The sequence below is a fragment of the Netta rufina genome, assembly GCF_964035555.1.
Source record: "Netta rufina genome assembly, chromosome: 3".
NCBI lineage: Eukaryota > Metazoa > Chordata > Aves > Anseriformes > Anatidae > Netta > Netta rufina.
This window is the reverse complement of record NC_140125.1, coordinates 121,297,638-121,315,920: the sequence shown is the minus strand read 5'-3', so window position 1 is coordinate 121,315,920 and position 18,283 is coordinate 121,297,638. Positions and strand designations below refer to the sequence as shown.

The window sequence follows — 18,283 nt, the reverse complement described above, 5'->3', positions numbered from 1 at the left end:
TGCACACAGCCCACGGTGCTGCTCTGCACCAGTGCCCGTGGCCCTGGCGCTGGCCATGCCCCACGCATGGTGTGGGCAGCTCACTGGGGGCCAGCAGCAGCACCGATGGCCATGGGGCAGCTGCAGCCACGGTTCCCGGGACCCAGTGCAGCTCTGGGCATCGCCCTGCAATGATTCCAGGTACGAGGAGGAGCGATGGCTGCCCTGAGCAGTGGTGTGTCATCTCTGAAGTATTTGAGATAAGGGATCTGCCTCGTCTCCCCTGTCGTGCTGCCTCTCGGGGCCCCTTGGCAGCGCAGCGTGCCAGCTCGCAGCCTGGGACCCCAGGGTAAGCGTCCTCTGCCTCGCTGGCTCGGCGCGCCCAGGCGGCTAAGCCCCTGCTCTGGAGGTGTGCCAGGGAGCTATTATCAGCCGAATAAATCCCCACAACCGCGCTCGCCCCGTTCCCGAGACACTCGGCAGCCTGGTGAGGCAGGTGAAGGCCTCGCTGCGCTCTCCCTGTGCCCTCTCCGCACACAATGCTCCAGCTCGTCCCCGGCAGGAGGTATTTTTCCAGATGCTCAGCGTGCCCCAGGCTGCCCTCTTATCCAGTGACGATCTTGCAACACAAGCATGTGCCCTGGTAACCGGCGGCCGCCGTCACTGCCTCTCTGCAGGTCTCCTTGGCGGCTGGCAGCTCGCTTGCTCCTTCCAGGTCCCCGCTCCTGCTGCTGGAGCCCCGAGCTCGGTGTGAGCCCTGGCTCCCCGGCCGTGCTGGTGCTGTGTTTCTGCTATTTCGGGACACTGGCACCGGCGTGGGCTGCGGTAGCCGCCTGCAGACACGCTGACCCCATTGAGCTCCCCGGTGTCCCCGCAGGCCCTCCTGGGCCACCTCCGTCCCTGCTCCAGGCTTCAGCATTTTGTTTCTGCCTCGGGCTGCCCATCTTTCTCCCCAGGCTCCCACCGCTGCGGCGAGGTGCGTGGGGAGCGCCAGCTTTAGCGCCCTGCCGGGCTCTGCTGCGGCTGGCGCACGTGCGCTCCCTCTCCCATTCCCCGTCTGAGTCTGCCGCGCTGCAGGAATTTTTTAACATATCCCGAAGCCATACCCTAATTGCTCTGCTGCTTGGCACACCCTTCCTCTCCTTTCTGCGGCCCCTGCGGCTTCCCTCTCATTGTGTTGCAAAACTGCAGGTGACTGGACCCGGCGTGGCTGGCCGGCGGCCAGCAGCGAGCAGCAGCCCGGGCATGCACGAGGCCGCCTGCGCCGCGCCAGCAGGGAGTGCGCCAAGCAGTGCGCAGCGAGCGGGGCCGTGCACGGGGCCCGGGGTGGTCCCGGCACCACCAGCAGCTCCTGCATGCACGCGGGTACGGCTGCACCGAGCTGCATCTGTGGGCAGTGCCTCTGCGTGGAGGTGTAGCTGCGTGGTGCTTCCTTTGGGTACATGGAGGTGCGTCATGAAGGTGCATCTGCGTGGAGTTACATCGTGGAGGTGCCTCTTGTGGGTACATCTGCATGGAGGAGCGCCATGGAGGTGCCTCTGCATGGAGATATATCTGTGTGTAGTACACCTGCATGGAGTTGTGTCTGCACGGAGGCACCTCCTTCGGGTACATCTGCATGGAGGTGTACCCATGTGTAGGATATCTTCATGGAGCTTCATCTGCATGGAGTTATCTGCATGGAGGTGCCTCTTGTGGGCACATCTGCATGGAGGTGCACCATGGAGGTGCCTCTGCATTGAGGTGTATCTGTGTGTAGTACACCTGCATGGAGTTACCTGCATGGAGGTGCCTCCTTCGGGGACATCTGCATGGAGGTGCACCATGGAGGTACCTCTGCATTGAGGTTTTTCTGCACAGAGGTGCCTCCTGAAGGTACCTCTGCACGGAGGCACACCGTGGAGGTACCTCTGCACATAAGGCCAGCCCGATGCAGGTACATCATCACGTATGTAACTACAGGCCTGGCTCCACGCAGGACTGCATGCAGACATAGCCGGGTGCACACAGGTCGGTGCGGGCGCAGCAGGCGTACCCACGGGTGGCAACGGGGACCTGGCAGGGACAAAGCCAGCCCGGTGCCCCACTGCGCCGTCGGCAGGGCAGCTTCACAGGGACGGTCAGCGAGCGGCTTTGTGGTTTTTGCTGTGTTGTTGAGGCGTGGCTGAGCCTTTCAAACCCGCCGGGAAGTCAGCCTTTGTACCGAGCCCGCCGCGCGGCTCGCCGGGGACGTGGTGCCTCCCCGCCTCGGCGTTAATCATTGCCTAGAAACACGCGCCTTCGCGGCCTTACTTTTGACTTTGCTGAAGCAGAGAAAAGGGAAGCGGAGGGTTTTTCCCCTCCACATGGTGACTGATATTTTCACCGGTGACTTCTGCCGGGGCCGCGTGCGGGCGGGCGGGCAGGCTGGTGCCCAGGCAGAGCGCCCCGGGGCAGCACCGTGAGGCGTTACCTGCCTGCCCCGCCACACGTGGGCTCCAGGTTGGGGGCTCGGTGTGCAGGGAAAAAAGTCGGTGTTCAGGTGTTTTGCACTCCGGTTTGCTAGGAGAAAGGAAGTGCTGCCTGCCACGCGGGTGGGACGGCGCCGGCTGCGCACGGGGGCGAGCGAAATGGCACCGCTCCTCCTCCCGCGCCCGCGTCGCCGCTGCTCTCGTGTGGGTCACGTGCCCAGGACAGTAAATAAAGGCGGCATTTCGGTGCTGCCCAAATCACAGACGTCGTGTTCCAGACCCAAGGCTTGTGCCTGCTCCTCCGGCACGGCCGGCGGCGAGCGGGGCCGGGAGCGGGGCCGGGAGCAGGGCCGCGGTGCTGGGGTGGCGCCTGGGGGGCATCTGGGCTGCAGATGAGGCACAGCTGGCGCGGGGTTACTCATCTCTGCCTGTCTGCCTCTGTCTGGCAGAGGTGGTAGGATGCTTTTCATCAAAACACTTCCTGATTCTCTCTCTTCACTCATCAGAAGGTTTCACCCCTTGTTTCTGCTTTTGCTGACAGTTTTTGGGGATGGAAAACATGACTCTCTTGAAAAACAGAGCCTTCTTTCCTTCTTGTTTTGAATCCCCCCTTTTGAAAGGAAAAGTCGATGTGAGGAACATTTGCTGTTTTTTTTTTTTTTTTCCCCCACTTCCCGTTGACCACAGCGGGCCCAGGGGCCGGGCAGGATCCTGCACGGGGCCCCCCAGCCGTGCCCAAGACTCCGCACCCGCAGCTCCCACCCTCACACCTCCTGCCCTGCCCAGCAGGGAAGCAGCAGGACAAGAGAGGTGGCTTTAAGCTAAAAGAGGGCAGATTTGGGTTAAATGTTATGATGAAACCCTTCCCTGCTGCAGGCTGCCCCAGGAGCTGGGGGTGCCCCATCCCTGGGGGTGCCCAAGGCCAGGCTGGATGGGGCTGGGGGCAGCCTGGGCTGGGGGCAGGGGTCATGCCCATGGCAGGGGTGGCACTGGGGGGGCTCTGAGGCTAAAACCACTCCGGGATTCTGCGATTCTATTTTCCCCCATTGCACCTGGCAGGATCCCTGTTGCTCCCAGAGTCACCCATGGCATCACCCCCTGCTCATGGCATTATCCCCATGGCTCCCAGGCCGACTCCCCACATTATTCCCCTGGGGATCACGGTGCTGGGGACCAGCTCTGCACCTCAGAGCCCTGCACACCGGCTATGGGACGGGACCGTACCCCACGTGCCAGCATCGTGCTGGCAGCTCCCTGGCACCGGCTCCGCCACCACCTCGGTGCGTGCCAGGCTCGAAGCGCTGCCGGGGCGCATCGGAGCGTGCCGGGCGCCTCTCGAGGCACGGCGGGGGCCGCATCCTGTTGTCGCCGCGCCCGGCAGGAGGAAGCTGCTGCTGGCCCACGGGGAGGAGGAAACGGCTGGGGCCGGCCGGGGTGCGGGCACCGGGGGACGGGGGCTGAGGACGGGGGACGGGGCCCCATGCGCCCGGGGACGGGTGGATCTCGGTCACCCTCGCTGAGCGAGCCGGGGACACCTTTCCATATTGTGTGTGTGTTTCTGCACGTGTTTTTATGTGTTTTTATGTGTTTTTATGTGTGTGTGTGTGCCAGCAGCCCCCCAGCCAGGCTGGGTGGAAGGGGGGGTGGCGTTTGCTGGTGGGAAAGGGGAAGGCGCTGACGGTGCCGGGGAGCGTTCAGGTTCCACGGGGAGCTATGGAAGCTGTGCAGAACCACAGTCGGGGAGTCACCGAGGCTGGAAGAGGCCTTCAGGGCCACCACATCCCCCATCAGCCCGACCTGCTGAGTCCCATCGCTGAGCCACATCCCTCAGAGCCACATCCCCGCGGCTCTCCAGGGATGGGGCCTCCACCGCTGCCCTCAGCAGCTCATTCCTGTGCCTCACAACCCCTTACTTGAAGAAATTCCTCCTGATATCCACTCTCAGCCTCCCCTGGCACAAGCTGAGACTGTTTCCTCACATCTTATCACTTGTTGCCTGAGAAAAGAGACCAACACCACCCTCACCGTCACCTCCTCCAGGTAGCTGTAGAGAATGGTGAGGTGTCCCCTCGGCACCCTCTTCTCCAAACTAAACCACCTCGGGTCCCTCCTAAGTCCTGTTTTCCAGTCCCTTCACCAGCTTTATTGCTCTTCTCTGTGCTCAGCCAAGCACCTCAATGTCCTTCTTGTAGTGAGGGGCCCAAATCTGACCACAATATTTGAGGTGCAGCCTCACCGGTGCCAAGTACAGGGGACACTCACTTCCCTGGTCCTGCTGGCCATGTTATTTCTGTGGGCTCGTGTTCAGCAGGCTGTAAACCATCATCCCCAATTCCTTTTCCACCAGGCACCTTTCCAACCCCTCATCCCCGAGCCCGTATCACTGCGAGGGGTTGTTGTGCCCCATGGGCAGCCCCTGGCACCTTGCTGAATGTCATGGGACTGGACTCAGCACATGGAAAATTGATAAGGGATACTAAAAGCGTCGAGGAAGAGCCTCTGGGCAGCACGAGGAGGACAATAAAGGGAACTGAAGCACACCGGGAACAAACAAACCCTGGCGGTGATGTGGAACCAACCCTGGGTAATGATGGAGCACGGTGCAAGGCTGGCGGGGGTTCTGCTGGAAACCCAGGGGAGGAGGAGGAGGAGGAGGAGGAAGGCCAGGGGTCATCATTGTCCCACGCTGGGTCTTGGTGCTCCATCACAGCCACCCCACACTTCCCTGGCAGCAGCAGGACGGGGCCAGGCGTGGGGCCGTGGGCCAGGGGCGCACACCTCGGCCTGGCAGAGACCCTGCTGGGGGGCACCAGGCTCTTGGAACCCATTGCATTGACCCCACAGACCATGGAAGGAGCAGCTCTTGTCCCTTCCATGCCTTGCCCTGGGCTGTGCCTTGCACCACCGAGGGCCTTTTTGCAGCCCCCGAGCCCCCTTGGGGTGCCCGGTGGCTCTGATGTGCCACGTGGAGACATCTCCATGCCCCTGCCCGGTCCCAGCGGTGTCCCACAGCTCTCCCATCACCAGCAGCAGGGCTGGGCCAGGCGTGCTCCCAGCTCACCCCATCCCTGCTGGGGGCTCAGGGCTCAGCCCAGCCCCGGGGGGGGTGCATCTGGTGCCGTGCATCCCACCCGCACCACGCCGCCGGCCCCGCGGGGCTCCGTCAGCAGCCACCGCTGCTCCCAGACCAGCAGCTTCGTTTAGGCTAATAGGTGCAATTATCCCGGGCTTAAATCTCGGTGTGACAGGAGAGGTCAGAGCCGGCTGGAGGAGGGCAGCAGACTCCTGGCAAGAAGTTTCCTCTGGGCCATAAATCTCCCGTCCCGCAGGATGGAGCAGCAGCGGGGACGGGACGGGCCCGACCCAGCGGTGCCGCTGCCTGCTCCTCCGCCTGCCGCGGGCTTCTTTGGGCTCTAAGAGGCTCCTGGTGGGCCTGGGGCACGGCTCTGTCCTCCCATGGCCCTAGCAGGGGTGCGGTGCCCACTCCCGTCCCCATCCCCATCCCCATCCCCATCCCCATCCCCATCCCCATCCCCACCCCAGCAGCGCAGCCTCGTCACCGAGCGGAGCGGTGGCACGACGTCCCCGTGACAGGTGCCAATTTCAGAGGCAGCTCCCTCCGGGGGCTCAGGCGCGGGGATTGGATTAATGGATCTCGCCGAGAGGGCGGGTGCCAAATTAAGCCAGTGACACACGGTCAGCCCGTTTAGTCAGCGCTGCCTGCGCCGAGGGGGCAGCGGCTGAGGCAGCCTCTGCGCGGGGAGCGTCACGCGCCGCTGCAGCTGCCAGGCGTGCCGGGCTGGTGCGGGAGCAGCGGGCGTCCCCCGCCGGCCTCTGTCAGCCCAGAGACCTCGCAGGCTCTGGGAAGCGCTCGCCCTGGGCTGAGCATCCCTGGAGAGCATCTGCAGCAGTGCTGGAGGGAGGGGAAGCCCCCGGGAAGGGGCAGAGCTGAGCCCCCGCGGTGCGCCCTGCTCCCCGATGGATGCAGCAGGCAGGAAGGGTGCCCCCAGGCACCACCTCGCCCCTGGGGGGGTTTTGTTGCTGCCTGTTCTGGCTGCTGCTGTAGGAACGGGGGCAGCGGATGGAGGATGTGCCATGGCTGGAGGGGGAATCAGGGTGCTGGTGGAGCTGGGATCCCGACTGTGCCAGCCCCGGTGAGCATCGCCCTCAGAGCGAGCCTGTGCCAGCCGTGGTGCAGGGGGATGGAGCCGGTGCCCCCATTCTCAAACCTGACCCCCCCTGGGAGCCACATCTGTGTCAGAATTTAGCATCGCAGCGCTGCTTCTGCCGTGGCATGGCTGTGCCATGATGTGCTGTGCTGTGCCACATCCTGGTGCCATGCCAGGTCCTGGTGCTGTGCCACGTCCCGGTGCTGTGCCATGTCCCGGTGCTGTGCCACGTCCCGGTGCCGTGCTGGGCTGGCTGCAGCAGCCTCCCCGTGCCCCGAGCCCCCTCTGCAGCAGCCCCGGGCCCTGCAGCCCTCGCTCCTGACCTTGTTTCCGCGACCGCTGGCTCCTCGTTACGTAACCGCTGCCGAATTTCTGCGCACATGTTTTGGGGGGGGCTCTGCTGAGATGCTCCTGCTGGAGCTGCGGTGGCGCTGACGCTGCTTCTGCACCGCTGCTCCTGGCCCCCTGAACCCCCCCTGCACCCCCTGCACCCCGCGAGGAGGGTCCCAGTGTCCCAGAGTGTGTCGGGGGGCGGCCAGGATGGACCCCACACATCCCAGCCCCTCGCCTGGATGCCCCCCGTCGGGCGTTGTGTCTGCAGAAGGATGCTGGAAAGAGCTTGGAGACACCCCCAGCGGGGCCGTGTCACCCCGAGCCACATCCCAAAGTGCCACCGGGGCTTGTGCCACCTTGCAGCACCCCCCGGGGGCTCACCCAGGCCGAGCTGTGCTGAGCCAGCCCCAAATTTCCCCGGCCGTGTGTAGCTGCACAGCCTGCACGGAGGCACCGGGCACCCCAGACCCCTCTCAGGGCACCCAAATGTCACCTCTGCCAGCAGGATGAGGACAGGGACGTGAGCACCTTCAGAGAGGGGGGCACGGTGGCCGTGACCCCCCCGGGGACCAGCTCGGTCCCCATTTGCCCACTGGGGTGACGCCGTCTCCCAGCCCGGGTCCCTGCAGCCCTGCGGTGGGGGGCAGGGGAAGGGGACCCCCCCCCCAGCACCAGCACCGTGCCCGGCGCCCCTGCAGCCGCCCCCACCCCCTTTGGGTGTTTGCCCTGCGCTCACCCACCGATAACCCCGGCGGGCGCTCCCCATTCCTGCCCCAGCAATCATTAATTTGGCTGCCCAGGGTGCGGGGCAGAGGAGGAGGAGGAGGAGGAGGAGGAGGAGGAGGGGTGGGGAGGAAGCACAGGGGAAGGGCCCCGGCTCACATTAGCAGCCTGTGGCGGTGAGCGGTGAGTGGCAGAGGAATTAATTTTACGGTGATGGATGGGAGCCCCAGCCCTAACGCAGCCCAGGGTGGCCATTAAACGGTGCAAATGAGGAGAAATCCCAGCCCCGGAGCCCCGGGGTCAGAGCGCTTACATGGAGGTCGCCCGACCCCGTGGCGGGGGGAGCCCGGACCCCCCCTGCCCTGCTGCTGTGCTTGGGGGGGGGCGAGCTGTGGGGCTGCCCCATAGTGGGGAGGGGGCGGCGGTGGCACAAGTGTCCCCCCCAGGGACCCCCTGGTGCTTCCAGGAGGATGGAGACCACAGCAGGGCCCAGAGGGGGTGTGGGGTGGGAGCAGGGACCCCATTCCCAGCCCTTTGTGGTGTTGGGTGCCCCTGAGGCCAACAGGAGGGATGCGGGGTCACTGTGGGGTGCAGGACCCCGTGCAGTGTGGGGGCACGGCAGTGGGGTGGGCTCCACGGGCAGGGGTTTGGGGTCTTTCCCAGTGCTAGGCAGGGGGGTTCTGGCACAGGGTCCCCAATCCTGAGCCCATTTGTGGGGTGCATGGTGCCCCAAAAGCCCTCAGGGTCCCCACGGGGCTCAGCCCTTGTGCTGTGCCTGCAGAGCAGGAGCCCACCCCCTCCTCCGGGCTGGGGGTAATTGGGTTTAATACAGCGCTAACGAGGCATGAAGATATTATCACCGAGAGAATAAACAGGGGGGGGCAGGGAGGGGGCAGGGGACGAGGCCAGCGGATGGGGACCCCGGCTGCAGCCTGCAGAGGGGTCCTGAGCCCCCGCACAGCACCCACGTCCCCTTGGCACAGCACCCGCAGCCCCCTCGGGAAGCGGTCAGGGTGCGGGGGACCCTCCCCAAGGGGTCAGGGTGGGGACAGGGTGGGGGGGACCCTCCCCATCCCCTCCCCAGCCGGTCCCTGGGTGCTGGTGGCTGTGTTGGGAGCGGCCGAGGCTTCTGCTGGGGGCTGCTCAAACCAATTTCTGCACCCGTGGCGATTTGTGCTCCTGTGTGCGTGTGGCTATGCGCACGCGGTGGTGCCCGGGTGTGCACAGAGGCACAACTGCACCTTGCACGAGTGTGCAAGGCAGCGTGCACGCGTGTGTGAGCACGAAAGCGTGGCTGAGCGTGCTCCAGGCGCAGAGCACCGTGCCCCTGCGCTGCGAGGACAGGCACAGGTCCCCTTCTGGGCACCCCGTGGGAGCCCCGGTGTCACCCCAAAGCCCCGTCACGGCGCTCCCGGTGGCTGTGGGAGATGCACCAGGGCGAGCCGGTGACCCCCAGCTGCAGGCACCACCACCTCGTGTTAATCACCTCGTGTTAATCACATGTGCTGATTGATGCTGGTGCCAGTGCCGGAGCAGCGGAGCGGGGCCTGCAGCACTCGCCCTGCGCCCCTGCAGAGCCCGGGGGCTCTTCTGGGTTTTTCCAATTTATTTCCTTGGAAGGACTTGGCGATAAGAGGGTCCCTTGTGCTGCAATTAGGAAGCAGGAAGGGCTGCTGCAGGGTGTGATTAGAGAAGCTGGAGCTCCAGCACGGCCGGGGAGGGAGTGGAGGATGAATATTCAGGCCGGGGCTGCAGGAGGGGATGCTCTGTGCTTGCAGCCCCCCCCAGGACCCCCTGCTTGGCGTTTCCCTGCGCCGGGCACCAGCTGCCCTTGCTCACAGGGGGCTGCGAGCAGCACGAAGCCCCCTGAGCCCAGCAGCAGCCCCCCCTGGCAGGGGAGGGGGTGGCATCTTTCCCACTAATCCCTAAAGCAAACCGAGTGCCTGGAGCTGTGCCAGGCCGGGGCCAGGGAGCGGAGGGGGTGCACCTGTGCCCGTAAAGCCACGGATTCCTGGGGCTAAGGTTTCCTCTGGCCGCGGGCCGGCGGCGGAGCCACGGCCATGGCAGCAGGGCTGGGGCACGGCATCGCCTCTGGGGACGGCCGCAGGAGAGCACAGGGGAAATCCTACATGCAGGGACACATCGGGGTGGGATGGGGAATGAGCCCCCGCCCCGGGGGCAGCGGGTACCGGCACCACTTTGGGGGGAACCATGGGGACAACAGCCCCGTGTGCGTGGCAGCCCGGAGCCCTCTCTGCTGGGTTTTTGTCCCCGCTACCCAAAAGGCGCAGCTCAAGACAGAAATTTTTGGCGCCGCATCAGGAGGAGACGGAGGCTCGAGGTGTGAGCACTTGCCCCGATTCTTCTTCTTCGTTCCGTCCTCCAAAACCTGCCCTTGCTCCTGCGGCCAGATGTGCTGAGAATTGGTGCAGAATTTGTCTCGGGAGGAACATCTGGCAGGGCTGCGCCGCCGGCGCCGGACCCATGGCACAGATGCGGCGGGCGCCGCGGCCCCGAACACAGGCAGCTCTGTCTGCTTGCAGTGACCTGCACCCATGACAAATGTGGATAATCCCCGGCTCTGCTATTTCGTATAAATACACAGCTAAGTGTTGGCAGCTGCTCTCATACCATGCCGTGGTTTGGAGCAGCAATTTCCTACTAAAATCTCTTCTTTTTTTTTTTTTTTTTTTGGCTTTTCCAGGAACGTTTCCACTTTTTCTCGCATGGTGAAGGGACAAGACACCCCTTAGGGATGAGATGAATTTATTAAATATTTGGCAGACGACAGAACATGGCTTCCAGTTTACAGGTTCCTACCAGAGACATTCCCATCACTTACAGCATCTTCTCCAACACGTGCTTGTGAAACGCTCCCGCTCCAGCCACGCACGTGGACGCGCTGGGTGCCAGGGCTGGGTCCCGGGGAATCCGCGTGCAGCAGCGGCCCCGACCCCATTGGGGAGGTGGGGGGCAGCGCTGGCCACGTCCCAGAACCACAGCCGTGTCCCCAAGGCAGCAAGGACTCAGCACAGCTGGAGATGCTCCGAACCCACACATGTGGAGGGGCTGCAGAAATGGCCAGCGCCAGCTTCTTCCTTCTGCAGCCCCCGACAGGACTCGTGGCACGAGGGACGTGGCACAAGGGAAGGGCTCCATGGCACAGGAACGGGGGCTGCGCTCTGCTGGCACCCCCCGCCGGCACCCGAGCTCTGGCCTCTTTTGCAGACACGGAGAATGGCACCGTGCGGGTCACTTTCCCATGAGAAAACATTTGGTAATGGCTTCCTGCTTCTCTTTTTTTTTTTTTTCCACTCAGAAAAGCTGCAAAGCTTGCTTTAAACCTGGAGCTGTGAGGATTCCCACCTGGTGGTCTCTGGGGGTTTCTCCGTCCGTGTGCACGCCGCGGTGGCAGCCGGCGATGCCGGGGGGCTGCCAGCGTCCCCCACGGGGGAGCCGCGCACCCTGCAGGGCAGGTGCCACCCGGTGCCACCCCCTGCACGTCCCCACGGGACACAAGTGCGCCCGCCGAGCTGCCAAACCCAGCGGCTCGCAGAGCACGTGCTCGGGGTGGCCGCTCCCCCTGGACCCGGAGTAATCCCCGAGGAAAAAGAGGGCGATGCGGAGAAGGAAGTGGTTTCCAAACCACACGTTTTGTACGCTGCTCGGGCGAAAAGAGGCATTGTGGGCAGTGTTAGTGAGGAAATTAAAGCACAAAAAGGGGCAGAAATCACCTGAGAGCAATCTGCAAATATCAGCACACCATCCCCAGGGTTTGGCTGCAGCAGACCCCAGCTCCCCCCAGGGCTCCCTGGCCGCGCCGCATCCAGCCCTGGCTTCGCTCATGACCCTCACTGCTGCGTCCAGGCAAAAAAATGACCATCCAGCTGTAAAAACAACCCCCTGGTTTGAAAGGAAAGGCTCTGGGCTGGCCGTACAGGGCCAGCACAGGACCGAGGCAGCACGTCCAGAGGCAGCAGAGCTCACCAGGTGCGGTGCTGGCACCGCTGGGTGCATGGCCGCAGCTCCGCGGGGCTGATCCCAAAACACCACGTCCTGGGTACCCCACCAGGGCCACCTCAAGCAGCTCAGGAGCAAACTTTTCCTCCAGCAAGATGAAAATGTCCTCAGCAGGGGAATGGGCACGCCCTGAAGCTGTAACACCAGAGGATACAGCCTGGGGGAATACATTAAAGCCTGGCCTGAACCGTTCCTCCCGTGGGGTTTAAGGCGATTATTCCGAAGGCAAGCAATAGTTCGCACACAGATTTCAGAGTTGACCACAAGCCAGCTAGGGTGGTTTGGTTTCCCTACACGAAGCCCCAGAATGTCACCGGGGGAAGCGCCTGGCATCGGTGGAGTGCCAAACTCTCACGGGCGTCCTGCTGCCTTGCACGGGACCTCCCTCACCAGGTCGTGGTCCTGCTCACGGCCAGCAGCAGCGTGTGCCCTGGTGCCCTACGGGATCAGATGGCACTCCCCATCCCAGTGCAAGACCAGTGCCCGCTGCCAGGCTTCTCAGACAGGGTCCGAGTGGGTGACACCAGCAGTGGCCTCCTGCAGTGTCACAGTGGTGACAAGCCCCGAGCCCGCGGCACTCCTCCTCCTCAGGGTCACCGCTGGTGCTTGGCAGCACGCACCGTGGGGTGGGATGCCCACGGCATCGTTTCCATCACCCGTGAGCAGGCAGCACAGCAAAGCTGTCAGCAGCAGGCTGCTGAGGGCGAGTGCAATGAAGCCTCTGTGCCGTGACGCACGCAGGCAGCGCTGCAGTCGCTCCCGACAGCCCCGGTGCCCGTTTGCTGCTGCTGGCTGTGCTGTGGCAGCGGGGTGCCTGCAGCCTGGTGGCACACGGGTCCCTTCTACCCCGCTGGTGGCCTCCTGAAGCAGCGACATCCTCCCTGTAACAGCCCCGGTGCAGGGGCTGACAGCAACCTGCACGCACTGGCGTTGTGATTACATCGAGCATCTGCTAAAACGCTTTACTGGCTGAAATAAATGGCACTGTGGGTGAGGTAATGCAGGGCCGTGGCACAGGGGGTCATGTTTAACACACACACAGACACACACACACCCCCCGTGTCCTGGCTGTGCCTGCTAACACCATGGAGCTGTCAGGTTTCCAAACAAAGACCAGGCACCGCGGCGCACGCAGCGCTCAGCCCACGGGCGCAAAAAGCCCCGTCCTCCGGTGTCCAGCCCCTCACTCCTGGACAGCACCTTGTGGGGTGCAGGTCCCGGAGGGGATCATGTTGGGGCTGGGGGAGCTGGGCTGCCTGCTGCAGCGCTGCTGGAGGAATTGTTCCTTTAGGAGGCAGCAAGCAACAAACCCAGCGCCAAGCGGTGCTGCGTGGGCAGAGCCGTGGGAGCGTCTCTCAGGAGGTTCCTTGATGCTCCACAGAGGTGGAGACCCACAGGGAGACACCGAAGCGCCTGTGCAAGTGCTGGATGTTCAAAACCCTCCTAGAAAGCCCTGGGTAGCTGGACGGGGTCTGGAGCAGACCCACAGCTGCCTCCCACCCGTGTCCCCCACGCGCCTGTGACACTGTGGGGTGTGGGCAGGCCACCCATGGGTGTCGCAGCCAGCAGGGGTGGGTGCATTGGTGGCCAGCGTGTCCCAGGGGAGCCAGACCTCAGGCTCAGAGATGTGCCTCGTGTGTGGCTGTGCCCCAAAATCAGCTCGTAGCGAGGGCAGCGTTAGGTGACATTAGGCGACAGCTGCAGCAAGAGTTTGGCCTCACTTGGGGTGAACTGTGGTGACAGAAGCGAGAAGGGAAAGTCACAGGGTGAGTAATAACAGGAAAAAAAAAGCAGCAAATACGATGGTCCCCGGTGAATCTAGGTTTCACGTTTAATGTGTGGCCTTGATGGCTGCAGAAGGCGGGCGTCCATCCCTTCCTTCCAGCTCCGAGCTGCGTGCCGGGCACCCCCAAGGTCCTCCTGCCCTTCCCCTTTGGTGGCACAGGGGACAGGGCACAGGGAAGGGGTCCCATGGTGGCGGCGCGAGGAGGAGCCCGGTGCACGCAGCTGTGATGGTGACTGCTGGAGGCACCACCACACCATCGGGTCCCTGAGCACGGCCACAAGCAAAACCCTCATATTTTGGGCACTCTGAAATGTGCATCCCTGTGAGTCTGCACAGCTGCATCCAGACGACTTGTGGCAGTAACTGCGCTCACTCAGCCCAGAGCGCACAAAGGCGACCACGAAACCTTCCAAGTCCTTCCAAGTGTACTGTGTTTGGCAGGCTGGAGCTCACACGCTGAACCAGGTTATCATCACTTTTCTTTCCTTCTTGACAGCTCGTTCACAATATTTATACTCAACTAAATCTGTGGCCACCATGTATGTTTATTTTTTCTCTCCCAAAGGGCTGTAGGTACCTAACGAGCACTTTCCGCCAAGAACCGATGCAGCGTATCGGTTCAGACAGGAAGAGAAGCTGAGGGTTGGCTTCAGGGTTTATCACTCCTTTCCATTCATCACCCTTGATAAATATTTATAGATGCATTAGGGCACTCAGCTCCTTCCACTAAAAATAACATTCCTAAGCACCAAGAAAAAAAAATAATAAAATCACTAGTGATTGGAACTGATTACGATGTTTTCTAAGCAGCTATAAAAGAAAAGCCTAGCGAGGATCCAGACAGTGGTGAGCCTGCAGCCTCAGACTACACAACTCTGTCATTCCTCTTAATTTTAAACAAACCTGAACTCGGCTCTCAAAAATTAATGCGCAGATGCTAATGTCAACCTCGCAGTGCTCGTCCCTGAATTCCCCGCTTGTGAAGGGAAATTTTGTAACAGTCTACAGAAAAGTATGGAGTCAGGAATCCCCGCGAGGCACTCATCCAGGGTTTATGGCCCATAATTACAGTTGCTCCTCCTCTTGTTACGCATTCCTCTCCCCTTGACATGCCCTGTCATTTACTCGGAGAACGACACGCAACATCAAACACTATGGCAACCAAACAGCGATAGACGGAGTGGTATTTTTAGAAGGCGGGTTTTTTTAGAGGGTCTGCGCTCAGAATCCCCTTTGTGTTACACACGAGGAGACTCAAAAGGCGCAATGCCCGTGTTTTCATGCATACCGAGGGTCAGAAGTCAAGAGGAAACAACCAGCGTGTGATGCGATTATGACACCGTTTGGTAGGAAATCCAAAAAGATCAGGACACTGAGCAGGAGCAGGGAGAATTATCTTTCCCCCCCCCTTTTTTTTTTTTTTTTTTAACCTCCCATAAATTGCTGGGTTCGATGGGGCACTGTCTGATTATCGCTAGTAAAGACATTTAGGAAAATAGTACATGCAGTAACCTAAGAGGCAAATGCCCGCAGGGAAAGCCCTCCAGCTGGTTACGAGAAAGCCGCTGCCGTCAGCAGGTGGTTGGGATCGCTCACAGTTGCACGATGGTGGATGCATCAGCTGAAACGTGCCTCTTCCGAAGGATGTGGGGACGTCTTCCGAAGAGGAGCTCGCCGTGGTACCCTCTGTGCCTGTGCCAACAGAAACACAACGCTGGGTGAGAATCGCTGGGAGCAGAGCTTGGACTTTGCAAGCCAAGGTGAGGTTGGTGCCGGGCGCTTTTCCCCCCAAAAAAAGAGCAGCCAAGATCTGCAGAAAGAGCCCCTGGAGGTGCTGGGCCATCCCAGGCCCCTCTGTCGCTGGAGGCTCGGGAGGACCCACCACCGAGCCCAGCACCACGAAGGAGAGGCCAAAGAACCTGGAGAAGCAGCAGGGTTTAATGGTGACTGGAGGGGGTTTTGTTCTTTCGCAGACATGTTCTTCCCTGGTTTCTTCTGGAGGATAAAGGAACCCTGAAAGAAGTTTCTTATTTTTTTTCATTTGCCTCCAATTCAGCTCTCATCAGCCCTTGGTGGACCTGTGAGAGCAGCGAGCTCCTCGTCCCCAGGCTGGTGGCTCAGGGGTGGGCATTGTCCAAGCCACCCCCTTCTCCAAAATGCTATTCAGCAATCAGGGTCAAAGGGACCCTAAATTTAGGAGAAAGTTACGAGAAAGCCACCCGGTACAAGCAGCTCCCCATAGCTGACTTCCTCCCTGGTGGCACAGTTTTGCTCCTTCTTGAGTTACCAGATTGTTTCCCAGCCGAGGCAGGACTTGAATTTCTAATGTAAAAACTATCAGAGACACTCGGAGCCGCTTTCAGGTTATCTCTGTACGTTACCAAAACGGCAGGGAGGCAGAAAGGGCAAAAGCCCCGTTTTTCTCCTTTGCAAATTACCTTTGGAGGAGCAGTGTGCTGGTTTTGTCATGTAAAACTGTTGCACATTGGTCACGTCTAATTCATCTGGCCCGCCACCAACACGGGCCGAATCTGAGATGGCAATTTAAAGATAAAAGTCTCTTTCTCCTGCCCAGGTTCCACAACTAACCAACCTACAGCCTTCCAGTGCAAGATGAAAAGCCCCAGACAGACGGGCTGCCTCTTCTCCCATCCCCAAGCCCCGGCTAATTACGTTTGTGTCCATACCACATTATTTTGGCCACAGGGACCTCCTCCTTCCCACTGCAAACGGTGAAAGATCAGCATTGTGGCTAAGGCAAATATCATGCGAGTGTAGAAACCCAAGCCGGTGCCCTCCTACGAGCTTTTCACGGGGGCAAGATAGGGATCTTATTCAGGTACTTCAGAGGCATTGTCAGCGCAGGACTCGCTCTTTCTCCGCTGACACTGTCTCATGCTCTCCAGCACCTGTTTGTCTATCCATCTGTTGTGCCTTATTATAACGTAAAGTGCAGGCTCTTTGAGGGTAGAGATTGTATTTTTAGTACATCTGGATAGTGTCCATCACAATAGGGTCCTATTTCCTGGCCGAGGCCTCTGAGTATAGAAGTAATACCAATAAAATAAGAGGTAATACTGGTAATTCTGCTCTCACCGAAGTTAATGATGTCCTCCCACTGTCTGCAGCAGGAGCAAAATTGGGTCATAACAAGAAAAACTCAGCATCCTTTCGAATGGTTGTGGAGCAACAGGCAGGGAACGCTCCTCGTCTTACACAGAAATAGAAAATAAAGGAAAAAACGGCAGCGGGTTACCGGGGGCTCGGTCGTGTGCGCTGCAGCAGCACGCGCAGAGACTGCTACTGGAAATGGCAAAGAAAAACGATAGCCACGCTCACCTGAATTACTGTACAGTCTGTGGTCATCCGTCTAACCTGCAACAGAGGGGAAAAGACACATTTATAAAGCAGGTAATTGTATTTCCTTTAAAATGAAAAATCTAACCTCCCCATCTCGTACTGCTCCAGTGGGTGACTCTTGTCTGGGCTGCAGAGAGCTTTATGGGCATCTGGATAAATCTCCAGTCCTCTGAAGCACAAGGAAGGAAGAAAAGTGCTCCTTGTCTCAGAGAACTGCAGAAACCCAGAATCGTGGTGGGAAGGGGCTGCAGAAGGTCACCACCAGCCCCCCTGAGCCAGAGCAGGGTGCTCAGGGCCCGGTCCCACCAGGGTTTGTGCACGTCCAGGGCAGGGACCCCACGGCCACTCTGGGAACCTCTTCCAGTTTGACCAGCCTCACAGCTATTATGTTTAAACAAAAAATTCTGTATTTTGTTGTGTGCCCGTTGCCTCTTGTCCTGTTACTGGGCACCACTGAAAAGACTGGCTCAATTTTCTTGACCTTGACCTGCAACACTTTGCCCAGTGCAGCCCAACAGAGCAGCCCCCTTCGTGGCGAGGGCCCTTTGCTGGCTCCTGTTCGGCTCTGCAGGAGGCTCTTGCTGACCCGTTTCATGGTTTGGGGCACCTGCAGGCTTGCTGAAGGCACACTCTGCCCCGACATCCAGGATCTCGTTAGAGGAGCTGTTTCTGTGTGACAGATGACTTCATGGACTCCGGTTTTCCTCAGTGCATTTTCAGTTGGATATTTTTGGCTAACAAATTTCATGAGGTTGCAAACCATGCCTTTCCTTCCAGCAGTTTGACAGAGCCATCTCATCAGTCCCTTTTCTAGCATTCTGAGGCTTACACAATCCAGAAGGCCAATCCATTAAGAGACCATCTCATGCAGGGTCTTATTTCAGGTGATGCTGTCATGGATTCAGCTCTTGGTCACCAATAAAAGTCTTGGAGTGAGGCGTCGGAGCCATGACAAACAGTGACTGTGGGACAGCACCACCGAGTGGGTATCCAACCTGAAGAACCCTCTCTGAGGAGCAGTGTCTGGCATACATGGAAGGCACAGCACGTGTAGCACCAGGTTTCAGGAGGGGCCAACCCAAGCAGGCAGCTGTGGCTGAGCTGCATGATGATGTGATGCTAACGTGACCGGACAGATGGGGATTGCCAGCTCCAGCCGTGCTCTTCTGCGCCTGAAAATCCATGTAGACATCTCTCGAGAGGTTGCCTAATCTGTAACCATAAGCATAGAAGCAGCAGCCAACTTGGAGTCTTCTCAAATGACTTCACCCTAAGGCAGCCCAGCGCCACTGCTGTACCAAGCGGGTGAACGTAAACCTCTCCAGCAGGGAAGCGAGTTCAGGGGAAGAGCCCCTGAGGTTGACTAATTGGGACACGGAGAACTCCAAAATAACCTGGTGAAGAAACTCGTGAGGAAGCCCAAGGGCACTGCTGTCCCTAAGAAACACATCACGGCAGAGTCC

General features: G+C 60.4%; 1 protein-coding gene across 3 annotated transcripts in view; it reads right to left on the bottom strand.

Annotated features, from left to right (window-relative positions):
* Positions 1–14,838: 14,838 nt before the first annotated feature.
* DTNB (dystrobrevin beta) overlaps positions 14,839–18,283 on the bottom strand; it is a 192,626-nt gene continuing 189,181 nt past the window's right edge. For all 3 annotated transcript variants that reach the window (XM_084285383.1, XM_084285381.1, XM_084285382.1), the window contains 2 exons: positions 16,800–16,835; positions 14,839–15,152 (listed from right to left, as the gene is read on the bottom strand). In XM_084285383.1, coding sequence (XP_084141509.1) covers positions 16,831–16,835 — 5 coding nt within the window. In that variant the 3' untranslated portion in view covers positions 14,839–15,152; positions 16,800–16,830. The remainder of the gene's footprint in view (positions 15,153–16,799; positions 16,836–18,283) is intronic.